The sequence below is a fragment of the Lates calcarifer genome, linkage group LG15 (assembly GCF_001640805.2).
Source record: "Lates calcarifer isolate ASB-BC8 linkage group LG15, TLL_Latcal_v3, whole genome shotgun sequence".
In the NCBI taxonomy this organism is placed as follows: Eukaryota; Metazoa; Chordata; class Actinopteri; family Centropomidae; genus Lates; species Lates calcarifer.
The window spans coordinates 23,174,637-23,190,132 of NC_066847.1; the positions used below are offsets into that span (position 1 = coordinate 23,174,637).

A 15,496-nucleotide genomic window follows, 5' to 3' on the forward strand; every position below is an offset into this window, starting at 1 on the left:
ATGCCTCACACATACTCACCTTGTCTTTCTCTGCAGAGAATGACAGCATTGTGTACACATCCACAGAATAAGGTAAGTATTTTGGCTCACTCTTGACAGCAGCAAACCAACACTATCCTAAAATGTCTACCATCCTGCTTTCACTGAGATATCCCATCATATTTCTATAATCATTATAACACAGACACCTACAAAAAAACAAATCAATATTGTTGTTCCTGTGGAGATTTAACATTTGTTTTTTTGATTGGTGAGTCTAGTTACTGTGTTAATGCTCATGGCTGTTGATTACATAATTTCCTTTACAGAAATATTAAGATTAATTTAGGTAAATTCATTGTTTTTCATTGGTAAAATCAAAGCAACCTTGTTTTAAAGATAAAAATAAATTTTAAGTTGTACATTTACTTTGTAAATTTTATTTTTATTCCCAAAAACATTTGAACCAATTTTGATGAAATATTATCATAAGTAATACTTAAAATACCTAAAACCGTTGATGAACGTTTTGTGAATCTTCTATTTTCTATTCCATTTTTTTTTTATGGCAGCCGTTTTTCTTTGTTTTCAACATTTCTCTTTTAATATTTATGTACTTTACTTGCTTCATATTATTCCCTTACTTACTTTGTATACTTTATTTTAATAATAATTATGTTTCGAGTGAATATGATATTTTAAGGGGAAAAAAGAGGACTACAACTCCCGTCACATGACCGAGAAACCCGGAAATACAAAGTCTGGTGACGAGATGTTTTAAGGGAGAGGGCTACAGTGGAGCTGTAATTATGTAATGGAAAACGTGCATGTTTTTTTTTTTGTTGCTTTCATTGTTTTGAACCTCAGTGTCTGACTAACTGAGACTGTCGATGTAAAAGCTAAACTGTCCATCTGGCGCCAACAGCAGCCTTTGTTTTAATTCATGGACAAAGACAAGTCTAGCGACATTGTAAGTACGCGAGCCCAGTTATTTGACTCGGCTCAAGCGGTTTAACGTTTCAACGGAGCCATTAATTTCAGAAACATTTAGTTAATTTTAGTTCATTCTGTGTTGTTGACTGATGTCGCGTACGTCTTTCTGTGTACCTGACGTGCAGACTCGTGCTCTCACGTTCTCTGTTCTTCTTGCAGCATGGTCCGTGCTCCTGGATGGAGATGCATCAGTTCATTGGTGACCTTTTAACATCTGGAAACTCCTCCAAGGATCAGCCAGATGGGCTGAACTCAGCGTGGGGCATGGCCCATGGTGGTGGTGGTGCTGCTCTGGGTTTCAAAGGTGCTTCACTTGAGCCTCTACAACCACCTCCGCCCACTCAGGACAAAACAGAGGCAGAGCCAGGCCGGCACATCCAGCCCAGGGCGACACAGAGGAAGGGAGAGTCCAGAGGCAGGAGAGAAGGTTAGAGCTCATAATAAGTGTTTCACTCTATTTTCTGTCATGAATACTCAGCATTCTTTTCATTGTGATTCATGTTTTCTCTGTGTTTAGATGTGCATCATGCCTGCGCCTGTCCTGGCTGCCCTTCCTCCACCTCCCCACCTTCCTTTGAAACGTTAAAACCCCGACAACCTTTGTCCTCACCGCCACGCTCAGATGCAGTATGCCACGCCAAAGACCTTAGCGGCACTGCTCCAATGAGCCTTGGCATGTGCTCACCGGACACCACCGAGCAAAGCGGTGCAGCCACGTCTGAGTTAGAAGCCGGGACGTCCAGCCAATTGCAGGGGGAGGATGTGGACAGAGGGACTCAGAGCCCAGACCAGAACTCAGAATCTCCTCCATCCAGAGCGTCCTCAGGCTCCCTGTCCAGTCTCTCCGTGTTTCCCTGCTTGTGTTGCCACCGCGGCCTCCAGACCTGCACCCAGATACTGGGTCACCAGGATGGCACAGACTCCCCGTTTTCTCACACCCACGCCCATCACCATTTCCATCACCACCACTGCCCCATAACCTCCTGCTTTTCCTGCCACCAGCTCGCCCACCCTCACTCCCCACAGCTCTCGGGTCCCTTTCCCTGCTTCTCTTGCCAGCGTTCCTTCCCCACCTGTTCTCAGGCCTGCCATCACCAGCAGCACCGGCGAACACAGCAACAGGACGAGAGAGGCGGGACGGCCGCGACCCTGCTGTCGCTGCATCCCTGCATGCACTGCTCCGCCTCCTTCTCCAGGCCGTCCCAACTTCTGCAGCACCAGCGCTCCGAGCATGCCCACAAACCGTCCGGCTTCCTCTGCACGGAGTGCGGCAGGGCCTTCAACTCGCACAGCAACCTCCGCATCCACCTCAACGTGCACACTGGCGCCCGGCCCTACACCTGCTCTGACTGCGGTAAGAGCTTCAGCCAGTCGGGGGCTCTGAAGATTCACAGGCGGATTCACACAGGGGAAAGGCCGTACTCCTGTGGATTTTGCGGCAGAGGGTTCCCCCATCTCGCAGGGGTCCGGGCCCACCAGAGGACCCACACTGGAGAAAAGCCCTACCGCTGCAGCCAGTGCGGGAAGTGTTTCACCCAGTCGGGAGCTTTGAAGATCCACACCCGCATCCACACGGGAGAGAGGCCCTTCATCTGCAGCCTATGTGGGAAGGGCTTCTCCAACCGCTCTGGGATCCGCTTCCACTACCGCACAGTCCACGGGCTGGCCTCTGAACATGCCGGAGAAGCTGGTGGTGGGGCTGCATATCGTGGAGCGGCGGGCCGTGGTTACCCACCCGGGCGTCCCCCTGCCAGCGCCAGCCTCAATACACCCAGCAGTCAGGACAGGGACTCTCATGCAGCTCCGAATTCCAGAGGTTCTCCTGCGTCTGCTGCTGCTCAGTCTGAGGCAGGAAACCCCGGCAGTAACAGAGAGGTGCTCCTGTATGCATGTGAAGACTGTGGCCTGCGTTTTAAAGATGCCCCATCCAGGAACAGACACCAGACTCTAGTACACTACTCGTCTGAGGGGAGAGAGGAGGACGGGGAGGCAGGGGCAGAGGATAGAGCTAAGCACAAATGAGAGGAGTATCAGCAGAGAGTGGATCAATGTGAGTAAATTATGTTTTCATTGATTTATTTGGGATATATTTTGTTTCAATTTAAAAAGTCTTTGATGTTTCACTACCTTTTGGAGCTACTGTAGACTGAAATTTTAGTTTTTTGAATACAATTTGATTTATTGCACCTTTTAGGATTTCAAGGAGAGATTCTGTACAACTTGTATACAAAATTTCACTCGGGCTATTATCAAGACATAATAGACCTAAAACTTCTTTAGCTTCTAATTGATAAAAAGTGATTTTATAGAAGTTCATACTTCATATTGGTTGACATTTTTCTATTAGTGTGGTATCCAGTTGTCTTAAAATAACCTTAAACACATCACTGCTGCAATCACCCACAAGAGGCCAAAAACAGTATTATCAGTAGTTTTATTGTGCCTTATTCAGCAGTGAAAGAGGTTGTATTCTCTTTGTTGTATTAGAGCGAATAAATCGCTAAATGTGCCATCACAAAACTTGTCAAAGCATTCCCAGATATTAAAATGTTTGAGGGTCATCTTTCTGCTACCTGACCTTTATCTTACAAAATGCCTTGTAATAAGATAAAGTACAATTTTCTATGGAGTTTGCATGGCTTTGAAATATAAGTAAAAAAAAAAAAGAAGTAGGGAATACAGAGTTAATTTTCTCACTTGTGAGAAAGCTGCTGTACAATGAAGCCTAATAAGAAACAGGAAGGCCCCACAAAGGGAAAAATAGTCTTTTCTTCCAGACCGGAGGACAACAACATAACAGCAGCTCTGGAGTTTGCTTGAGGTATATGTGTCTTGCTCAAGGACACTGCAGTAGGTTGAACAACAGGGGTTTTAGTCCATGTGAGGTCCTCCATCTTGATAACGACGACTTGCCTGTTGTGCCTTTCTGTATTACATTATAATCCAAGCTTTTATTTTAAAACAATATTTGTTATTTTATTATGTATGTTAGATGGATGGCGGTTATCTGAGGAACGAGAACCGACAGAAAAAGAAGTACACAATCCATTATTATTAGATGTTCAAAGAGAGCCACCTAGTGGTTATACATGATCATAGTAACATCTTAACCACTTTGTTACAGTGTACCGTTTATAGTGCTTCTTAAATGTTCTTTTTTTGTTTATAAAACATGTTTAAATTATACATTGTGAATACAATGTTTCACAAGAACAAGTAACATATTTAGTTCTTTGCATTAACCAGTTAAATAGTCTGAAGCATACATCTCTGTATGTGTTCTCTGAAAGTGCAGCTTGTGATAAAACATTACATCAATAAACAGTATCTCTGAGACACGACTGAACCTGGATTTTCCTTGTGCATCACAGGATATTCCCACAGTACAACTACATACTTCCTGGAAGGAAACATCGGTGTCCATATGGCTCTCAGATTATTCTGTACTCTGAGTAGTCTACCCTCATATTTGCAAAGTGGTCCAAAGTGACTTCTCCCTGGAAGTTCAGCCCTGACAGCATTAGTACACTCCGGTCCAGCTTAGCGTCCACTTGAGGTCACTCCAAGCGGTCCTCTGGTCCCAACGTGCGCTTTAGCTCAGGAGAGTCTTTTTTTCCCTCCATGTCTGAGCTTGCTGTGCTCACAAAGGCTCCTCGTATGTGTGCTTATTCAGTAAAGAGTCACATGACTTGGGCTCAGCGTAGATCACACTGACTGGTCGTGGGCCACTGGCACGTACAGCAGGAGTGCAGTAGCCATTGGACAGCATCCTGTGCGAGGGGCAGTCGTACTGAGCGGGGCTGGATGTTATCCTGCCACCAGTGGCAGGTGCTGGTATAGGAGGTCCGTGTGTGTTGCCGTGGAGTATCGCTGTCAGAGTCGGCAGGTTGGAGTCACAGGGCTGCTCGCTGAATGGGGTGGCGTACTCCGGCTCTGGGGGAAGTGGCTCGGCATACTCTGGCTGGTTGCCAGGAGTGTCATAATGGTTCAAGATGAAGGGGGTGGTGTAGCCCTCATCTGAGGAGGGTCTAAATGTCGACCCAACTTTTTGTCCAATAGTTGCAACAGCAGGCTCTGCATAGTCTGGAAAAATGAGTAAAAATGGGTCTGGCTGTACTTCTGTTCATTTGAGATACAACAAACATTGGGATACTATGGGCATCAGCTAAATCCAGAATCAAAATCCACATCAGATTCTGTCCAATATTAATCTTACAAATATATTTGGCCAATTTGTGGTACTGTCAACACTGAGCGGTTGCCAGGAAACCAGCAGATAGTCCAGGAAGTTACTGGTCCCAGCCAAGAAACAGTTCACCACGTAACCCCCTGGAAAGCAGCGAATTGCCATTTTTAAACGTAAACAGCAGTAGAGATTTGGAAGTGCTTGACGAGTGGATTTTGTTACTACTGGACAAAGCCAGAATAGTTGTTTTAACCCGTTTTCAGTCTTTGTGCTAAGCTAAGCTAACCTCCTGCTGGCTTATATATAAGATGTTAGTTATGGGCATCAATCTTCTCATCTGACTCTAACGCAAGCAAGCCTATTTTATACACATTTACAGTTTCTCAAATCTGCCTCAATCACTGAAACATTACCAGCCCTTGTTTTCATTTATGTCAGTGTAGTGATCACTTTTTAAACCTTTTTTAAAATCTTTGTTAAGTGTTGAATCGTGTAACTGTAGCTCATTAATCCTTCAGGGTCAGCTAATGTAATGTAATATTGTTAAAACCTATTAATTACCTTAAAGTACCTCAAGTTTCACTTACTTAGCTATTCCCAAACCTTCAGCTACCTTCTCCACCTGATGAAGAGGCCTGTGAGATACTGTCAGAAGCTTTGGAGTTTGCTCAGTAAGTGAACCTTGAGTTTAGAATTCTTTCACAGCCAGACATGATTAGGGCATGTACGTTTTTAAAACGACAGCAAATATGGATAAGAAAAGTCAGACATTTCATGAGGTTTAAACAACAACCCCACTAATACCCCATTACTGTGATGAATAATGTAATTAAATGGGTATGACAACACTAACTGTACTGCAGAACAGCATGACTCCACTAATGGGAATGCTCTCATTTGCTTATTTGCATCTTATGCTGCAATTTCTGGGAAATGCCTCTTTTCCACTCAATAGCAGTCTCATACCAGGCCAATGTGGAGCCCCTGCATGAGCTGCCTGGCCACCAACAATGTCTCCTCTAATCACAGGGACGGGGGATGACACTGTAGTACTCAGACCAGGCCAGAAGCTACCAGGCCAGCAGAAGAGGCTGTGGTGTGGGAGGCCTAGACCTTACTCAAGAGCCCACAGGGAGCCTCAGGGCCAGAACTATTTTAATTAGACAGGCTTTAGTGAGGGCTTTGATTGTCTTAGCATTGACCCTCTGTCCTGTTTATCACTGGACCTCTCAGTGAAGGGCCCCCCTCACTGGGGGAGGTGATGGGGGAGGCAGAGAGAGTACTGGTGGTGGTGGGGAGTAGGCTGAGCACTCTTTATCGAGCTCCAATTAAAGGGTTTCTTTCAGAGAGGCTCCGTGGACCAAAGAAAGGAATGTTTATACTGCGACTGGGTGATGGGCTGAGCCAGGGGAAAGAATGGACAGCCCGTGGAGAGAGCTGTTTGCCTGTCAGGCCTGGCATGAGCCCCTCAAACTGACCACTAAAGCCAGAGACTGTTAGAGTAGGAAAGATAGAGGAGGGAAAAACTTCAACTGACCATTAACTCTGAATGGACTATGACAAAAAGCAGCAAAAAAGGCAGCAGCTGAGGGTACTTGTAGAAAGTCTGAGCTGCACTGCTGTTCACTTAAAAAAAGCAATAAGACATTAAATATTTCTACAAATACTCACCATTCAGAGGAGGGCTAGGTAGAGCGTCATGGACATTTCGCTCCAGAGGGTAGGAGATAATCTCTGATTGTGGGCAGGGGAGACTCTTCGCCTGGAAACTCTGACAACCTATTCAACACACAAACACATAGAGTCAGAGGCTTTTTAAAATTATAAGAAAATAATAAAATAATATATAAAAGTAATTTTAAAATTACTTGAAATTTTAAAAGAGCACTTGACTTACTTGTGGGTAAGGAGTACTTCAATTGTGAGTCTTTTTTCCTGTATGGATAAGTTGAACACAAAAGCATTTAAACACTGTACACACTAGATATTGTTTTTGACACATATGACAACTGGTGCACCATTAATCAATTGGCAGAAAAATAATACGAAAATAATCATTGTAAACAAAATATCTTTGTGTTTTGAACTTTTGGTTGAACATAATGAGTCATTTGACGGCGTCACGTTGGACTCTTGTAAGTTGTGCTCTGCATTTTTTCCACAAATAACACATAGACAAAACACCAAAAATACTTGCACATGAACAAAACACTAGCTTTTTCATGTGTAAAATGTTCAAAAAATAAAACAAATTCATCAAAGTACAGTACACAGTAACAGTACATATGAAAATATAGTACCTTCGCTTCCACCAGACTCCAGCCAACAAACAACTGCCGCACATTAACAACCCCAGGACCACTCCCACTGCCACTATTACTGGCTGACTGGTGCCTACAGGAGAGTAAGTGTAAGTAAACAGAACAAGTGTGTGGAAGTTTATTGCAGTGTACAAAATGGTGAATGTGAGATTGAAGGACAATGTGCATTGTTTTTACTGACGTAACAAGTATCTTTCCCCAAACAGACTGGTATTAATTTTTAATGAGCGCATATTGATGAATTTGAAGTTGATGCAAGTTCTTACTCAGTTTTGTCTCCACTAACACTGGGCCCTCTGTGGAGGCAGGTGAGGGGCTTGGGTGAAGCGTACCCACATTAACTTTGATGGACGGAGATCCTGTCGGACAAGTAGCAGTACAGAAAAACTTCAGGAATTCTGCACTGCTAAACAAATCATGTGAACAGATAAAGTTTCTTCTGGGTAAATTGGGAGACTGGCAGCTAATGCTTACCACCAGATGGGCGAGACCTCGGTGTGATCTTTGCAACAGGACAACCCAGGACTTGGACCTTAGCTGAAGCTCTGCCATGCCAGCTCAGTGGCTGCAACCTGACAAATCGAGCCACCACGGGAGGAAACAAGCTGTTGAGAACCCTGAGGTGGCCATCAGTATAGGCCTGAAACACCTGGGAACCATAACAACCAAGTTACTTATTCACAGAGAACACCAGGAAGCCCACAGTAGAAACCCAGCTGCCAGATAAGCTCAGGACTGTTGGAGCCTTGCTATGAACCATTAAGTGAAGAGTCCATTGTGATGCATACCTTTTTTTCTTTGCTGAAAGCACCCTTGTAGGGCTTCCAATTCTTTCTGTCCTTGCTAAACGTAAGAACGTAGGATTCTGTGTAGAACTCATCTGATCCCATTGTTATTATTCCTGAGGGAAGAGAACACAGTGTTTTTTTAGATCAACATTTAAGATGAGATAAAAGTGGTTTCACATAAAAACAAAAAAACCTTGTGGATGTTAAAAAAACTGATACACTTGATTGAAAATTTTATTTTTTTTAATTTTTCTTATTGTCAAAAAATTTCACCATAATACCAAAGCCAACAATGCAGTCCACCTTTCAATTCTCTCTGTCTGTGTCTCTCAGCCCTGAGCACATGGGTTACTAATGAATATCTAAAATAAAGTTGGTGTTTTTTTTAATGCTCATTAATTCTTAAAACAGCTGAGCACTGTATATGTTAACAAACTTTTTTTAAAACAGGAATAAGAAGCATATTTGTTGGGGGCTATTTTCAGTGGTGGATTAATACACATTTGGTGTGACTGAATTTGTTGACAATAAGAAAAATATCAAAGATTATCCTTTAAACAGCTTCATTGAAGAATAGTAAATAAGCATAATTTTACTCACAAACACTAATTTTATTTTTACATTTTTAACATACCTGTAATGTTGTTTCTATCACTCAGCTCCAGCTCTATCCACGGGTTGGGATCATTACTATCCGCTACCCAGGGCAAGAATTCGTTATAGGAATCCATGCTTCTGGAGGACGAGAACACTCTTTGCTCTTGACTGTTTTTGTTCCAGAAAGATGAGGCATTAAAACCAGAAACAGCCAGGATGTTGTTGCATTCTGTTCAGAGACCAGAGGAAAGGATGGAGTGATGAAAGTGGTTCATTATGTAACCCAGAGTGTTTCTGTATACAGTAACATTTAGCCACTTGATTAGAGGTCATTTATACTTTACTGCTGATTTTTGCAGACTCTTGTTCACTGCAGTAAAATTCATAAATTAAGAAGTTTACTCTTGAATACTACAATGAGAGGAATGGAGGCTTATGTAGGGTGGGTGGGAAAAGTACATTTCTAACAGCAGGAATATAGACAGTGATTATATGGTTTGAAAAATCTGCACTATGTAGTGATAAATGTCTCATCTGGCTCGTACCTTGACTGAAGAGCAGCTTCTTTTCAGATAATGATCCCCTGTCGAAAGAGGGCAGTTGAAAGGTCAGTACATCTACATAATCAAATACAAATCAGAATTTCACTAAAACAATTTGGAGCCAAGCGGCTGCCTCATTGCTACCATTTCTCATTTTGTATTTGTGACTACATTAACAGCAGACACACATTTTAGAAAGGATTCCATTGGCAAAGGTGGATTCATAGAGCGTAAGACTTCTCCCTCGAGTCACAGTGACACGGCCTCCCATATTATCAGACACAGCTCCAGCGTGGACAGCAGACTTGCACAGCACTGAGGTCTGTGGAAGAGGGGGGATATAGGGGCATTTTCAGATGTGAGATTAATTTAAAAAGTCTGATACAACTTGCCCAAATGGAATGTAGTGCACTTACATCTCTGTAACCCTGTTCAGAGTTCCCCCACACGTCCCCTGTGACATTCTTACATCCAGCAGGGCAGTACGCTCTGAGAAACAACAGGATAACATGTGAGAAACACTTACTATTCCACTGAAACAGATTCTATTATGGGACATGCAGAGGTCAACCACTTACCTCAAATCCTGGGAGCTGAAATGAGATCCTCGACGTAAACAAGAAATCAGATCTGTAACAAGAAGAAGAAAGACAAATGTAAAAAATTATCACCCCTGAGAATGAATTAAAACTTTTCTTTAACTGTGCGGTGTGGGACCCAGTATCTCAGGCTTACATAATACCTCCCGCCATCCACTCAACAACACACAAACAGATTCTGTGTGAGACAGTCTAGCTAGTCTGTGTGTGTGCTAAATTAGGGGATGAGCAGTCACCACTGTTGATGTGACTAAGCCCTTTGTTACTGTGACTTTGTCACAGTTCACGAGTACGGCAAATGGTCCTTGTGTGATCGCAGCTAACAGGCAGTGGTTTGTATGTCTGAACAGGGGCTTAGCTCCAGACACTGCAGGATTTCATAAACAACTCAGTAAAAAACAGGAAACTATGATACATACTGTACAGGACAGATTACATCATCCAGAGAAAAGGAAACTATCTCTAAGTATAGACTAGCATTCAAACCAAGTCCACATGGTTATTACAATGATACACAGGAAGAGCCTTTGTATGACTTTGTGACTGAATCTTAACTATCACAAAAATTTGTAGATTAATCAAAAATAAATGTATTCATATACATGTTACACTGGTAGAGAGAGTGAAAATGTAGTCCATCTGTGGACTTGATAGCTGCTAAATCAACAGCCTCTGGGTTGAGACGCCTTAACACGGGATGGGAGTGGGCTTGCAATGGTTAACGGGCTGATGAAGAGAAGGGGGAGTGAAAAAGACGGCCAGCCACTCTATGCAACAGACTGAAGCCTGAGGCCTCATTCCATTCAGCCTAAGAAAAGGAGTCTGACTCCTGCTTTCTGAGCAAACACGCCAGAGCAAAGATAGTGATGGAGGATGAATGCCAATAAGCAGTAACTCATGCACTTACAACCACACAAACACAGTATGCACATATCAACACACAAGTGCATAAACACATGGACAATATTCACTCAGACACCAGTGTTCAAATAAACCAGTGTAAACTTGTAAATTTAGAAATTCAATTCAACTACAAATCACATACAGCTAATGTTAAGATACATGCTCTACACAATTGTAAAAACACTTTGAAATAAACACCATTTACATACTTATAACAACACACATAAATAGCTGACTAGCATGGCTTACATCAGTGTGTACAAATTACTGTCATACCTGGATACTGGTCTGTGGCGTAAGACAGTAGAAACCCTCGGCCGGAGCGGTGTGGCCCTGACTTGAAGGTTATTGTCACTTCATTGCTTCTAAGTGTCACATTCTTCTGTGAATCATCAAGCTTCCCACACATTGGACCTGTCAACACACAAACCAACAAACCACCTTTCTAAAAGCACATGAATACAAATTCTGCACATCTACTACATTTCTCTGAATAGAAACACATGTATTTCCAGTCCTCACTAACAGAAGTAGATGATATAAGTCACTCTCACCCTACTAATGCTAATGTAGCACAGAGTAGAGCCATGTAGACTATTACTTCAAAAACCTGCATGTAAGAACAGCTACACAGCAAAGAAAACAAAATATAAAAATCACCTGACAGGCTCTGTAGAATCCAATAATAAACACAAAAAAGGCAGCCTAACAGAATATTTCAATCTCCTGAATCTCTTATCTCTTCACTTTGGTGTGTTGTCAAACTTTCATGCCCTCAAGACATATCTTGATACACCTGGTTGGAAAACATGCATGTGTCTGTTGCGAAATTGGTTTTGCCTCCTCTGTCAATGTGTCAATGGAATGGCATGCCCTGTGTGTATTCCACAATCACGTCTGGGAGAGGAGATCATCGGTAATAGCACGGAACATAAAAAGTCTATCGGCAGGTATTTGATAAACGAGTGATGAGAGCACTCGAACATAAACTTGAGATATATTTTAAGAGCACAGTAAACAAGCTTACCCAGACTGGGTTTCCCACTATTGTCTGTGATCACAAGAGAGCCATTGCTGCAGCCTGGACTGCTCTCAACATCAAAATCCCCAAACAGCAGTTGCAGTGTGCGGCCTTCTGGCACACGAAGCCTCCACCTGCACCAAGTGTTACTGGGGTAGGTGCCTGGATAGTTCTGAGAGGCCAAAGTGCCGGACTCTGTGCCCAGCAGCGTATGTCCGCAGCCATTACCTGAAATCATATAAGTACAACAATGAGGCTATGACTGAAAAAAAGAAGACAGTTCACAAGGTGAATTCAACCTACATTTGCTTGGACATGTTAAGCTGAGTTCATTCCAAAGGGAGACTCTGACCACTTGCTGGTCATCTAATCTGCTCTTTAAAAATAACTCCTGGATCTGAAGTAAAGAGTCATCCTTCAGGTTTTGTGTCACTTGATGGCTTTCTTAAAAACAAACTGTCTTGGTAAAGACTGAATCGCTTTTAGTTTTTCAGTAATAGTTGAAAGTCTGAGGAGAAGCAAAAGTTTGTGTTTTACTGTGTTTTTAAATTAAATCATTGTCATAACTGGCTAAATAATAATTTAGGATCAAGTTTTGATGACACAATTTGCTAGTTCTTACAGTGTATGAGGGCTGAAACGAACAGTTATTTTCATTAAGGATTAATCTGGCTGATTATCGTATAAATCATTAATTTCGTCATGCATAAAAAACCAACCATCACAACTTTCAAGAACCAAAGTTGCAATATTCATATTGTTCATTTTGTCTGACTGACAATGCAAATCCAAAAGCTGTTAAGTTAAATATTACAGAGGATTAAAACGACCAGCCAATATTTACAGCTGACAAGCTGAAACTAGATAATTATTGGAATTCGTCTTACTTTTATGACTTCAAAAAACTTTATAGATTATCAAATGTTGATCAATTGTCTAATTAGCTGGATAGCTTACTGTCAATCCTATTTACAGGTCCTGACTAATACATAAAAGTTTTTTGTTTCACCTCTAAAACAGCTGTGAGAGGAGTTATCCACTGAGCACCTCAAGCTTAAGCAAAGCCAAAATTACATAACCGCAGACAGTTTCGTCATTAATTTGCTTAATTAAATACACTGAATATCAAGGGCTTTGTTAATGCCCCTTTTCATGACAGATGAGTAATAAGTCTATTCTGAACATGCAGAGCAGACCAGGGCGTGTTTATACTCTTCTGATCATGACTGTGAGATGACACAACTGCCAGGGTCTGAGAAATGCTCACCTCAAAAAAAAAAACAAAAAAAAAACACCTATAACCTGTATACTGGTTATATTGCAAAAGATTCACTTCTTAAAGATCAAAGATTAAATCTATAATTTTCTTGTTTATGGGGTGATGCTGTCTTTGATAGAAAAGGCAAGAAAACTGATCAAACATTTGTTATTTTTCTAAAGTGATGAATTAGTTTCCTCAAACAGTTTCCACAAACAGTGTTGATTCATTACATCCTCTGACCTGTGGTTGCAGTGACTAACACTCGAACTGGACTGGAGAACACAAATATTTAGATCGTCTAACATCCCCGTGGGTAACAGCAAATAAATGAGCCAATTCCCATAACGGTGGTCACACAGTCATAAGTGCTGTGGGGGCGGCAGGCTAGAATCCTACCCCCAAAAATGTCAAGTTCCGAGAATGGTCAAAACATGAAAAGGCACCAGGGTCTGTCCATGCCTACACATCATCCCTGTCCTTGTCTTCCATATAAGGCTCCTGGAGATTTGTTGAGGGGAAACCAGAGGATAACCTTCCACTCACTCTGTGTCACACACATCCTGTATCACACCAGTTGTTCCCCTGCTTCCAGACAGCTCTTCAGCTCCTAATACCATAAACATTTAGTTGTTATTGCCCCTCCTCAAGTCCCCTAAGGATTCCCTGGAAATGCCACAGCGACATACTGTAACTGAGGGCAACAGAGCGTGGATCTGTCACCTTCCGGTGGGAGGCCACAGAAGCAGCAATGCTGGGGAGGTTCTGGGTGGCTGGTAATCTTCCCCTGCTCATTGAACCCTTTCACCTACAGTCTGTCTCCAGGCCAGTCAGTTTCTAGTTTCATACAGAAAGGGATACATGCTCAGCCTGTTCTGACCAGTTCAAAAATTCAGAAGGTGAATTACAGAAAAGTAGAGTCGAACTGGGTGGCAGGAGAGCAGACAGTCAATCAAAAGCACCCCGGCAACATTGTTTTCCACTCGAGGCTTTGCTGGCAGGTCCTTACAGGTCCACACTAGCAGACAGGATGTTCACCTGTGCTACCTGTCACTACATTGCCTTATTCTGTCTTGTGTGTCAATCACAACGTTACAACACTGAGGCTGAAATGTTTCCCCCAATATCCTGGCCCCACCAAAGCTCTCTGCATGTTTGCCAGCAAGTAAAAAAGTGATTCAGAATAAATAATTGACCCTGGACTTAATCATCTTCCGATGTGAGGAAACAAAAGCCCCAGAGACAGACAAAAACAACAAAAAAGATTTGTGGTATGGCTGAGAGTTAGAGTCATAGTCTGCGGGGCCATAAACTGTTTGTTTCTGTTTGTCTATGGTCACTGTGATTCATACTGCACATGGACTTGAGTGCTGTTTTGAAAAGACCTGTGGGAAAGGTAAGCTTATAGCTGGGATCAGAGGGTAAACATGGACAAGAGAAGAGTATGTCAAGAATGCTACCATGGTCGACCTTTGCACTTACTTCAATCTGAAATACAGTATTTTGCCACTCACCTAAACATAGTTTAAGTATTTTAAGTTCCTTGTGGTTCACAAAAGTAGAATTGACGACGTGTCAGAGTTGTCAGAAGTTGTGTTTTAAAGGCCTAGCTAGCTTATGGTAAAGCTGGTAGCTGTAAAAATCAGTAGACTGATTGATAATGACAACCTTAGGTAGGCTGCAAAAGATGTTTTAAAGCCTGTTGGTCACTAGTGCATGACGCACGTCTGCCGGTGCTTTTAAAACATTTCTCTGCATAAAAAACATACCACTTAATTAAGATAAAATAACACTTACTCTGCACTTACTCTGTTTTAGCTGCTCGTGACTGTAAGGTTAGTGGTAGGCTAACAAGATATTTGAAATGTCTCTGGTCACAATCTTAGTCAAAAACGTCAACATAAAATAGGCTTTTTCTTACCCTCCTGCCCGCGAACAACGATGGAGCAGACGCTAAAAGTGATCCACAAACCGGTGATAAGAGACTTCACAGCATCCCCGATGTTTTCACACTTTGTAAGCATGATTTTCAGAGCTCTGCGTAGAAAAGTAAGGTGCAAGCCCCGCAGGCTCGAGCTTCTGGCTTCAGTAAAAACTTGTAGTGCTAAGTACTGGATATTTACTATTGGCCATGGGACGTAAACTCGACTTCTCATTGGTTCTCCTAAAGAATCAATCATACAATCCCCAGCATTCCATTCCCATATATGGGTAGTCTGCTCTGTAGGTGTGCGCTGATCTGAGAGCAGCCGGTGGCTGCAGCACTAATGAAATACTCTCGTATGTACTGGACCTGGACCTCGCCCAGC

At 42.5% G+C, this 15,496-nt stretch overlaps 2 protein-coding genes across 2 annotated transcripts; one reads left to right on the forward strand and one right to left on the reverse strand.

The window, feature by feature from the left end:
* The first annotated feature begins 687 nt into the window (after positions 1 to 687).
* si:ch211-79k12.2 (uncharacterized protein LOC568844 homolog) lies at positions 688 to 3,641 on the forward strand. Its single transcript, XM_018686834.2, has 3 exons — positions 688 to 949; positions 1,132 to 1,399; positions 1,490 to 3,641. Exons 1-3 carry the CDS (start codon positions 923 to 925, stop codon positions 2,992 to 2,994), a joined length of 1,800 nt encoding a protein of 599 aa, XP_018542350.1. The 5' UTR covers positions 688 to 922; the 3' UTR covers positions 2,995 to 3,641.
* On the reverse strand, positions 3,388 to 15,289 carry si:dkey-34d22.1 (discoidin, CUB and LCCL domain-containing protein 1). Its single transcript, XM_018686820.2, has 15 exons — positions 15,109 to 15,289; positions 11,936 to 12,157; positions 11,185 to 11,322; positions 9,985 to 10,036; positions 9,823 to 9,895; positions 9,595 to 9,728; positions 9,410 to 9,447; positions 8,902 to 9,093; positions 8,268 to 8,380; positions 7,954 to 8,128; positions 7,746 to 7,838; positions 7,459 to 7,552; positions 7,056 to 7,093; positions 6,830 to 6,937; positions 3,388 to 5,055 (listed from the first exon to the last, which is right to left on the reverse strand). Exons 1-15 carry the CDS (start codon positions 15,209 to 15,211, stop codon positions 4,613 to 4,615), a joined length of 2,016 nt encoding a protein of 671 aa, XP_018542336.1. The 5' UTR covers positions 15,212 to 15,289; the 3' UTR covers positions 3,388 to 4,612.
* Between the last annotated feature and the right edge of the window lie 207 nt (positions 15,290 to 15,496).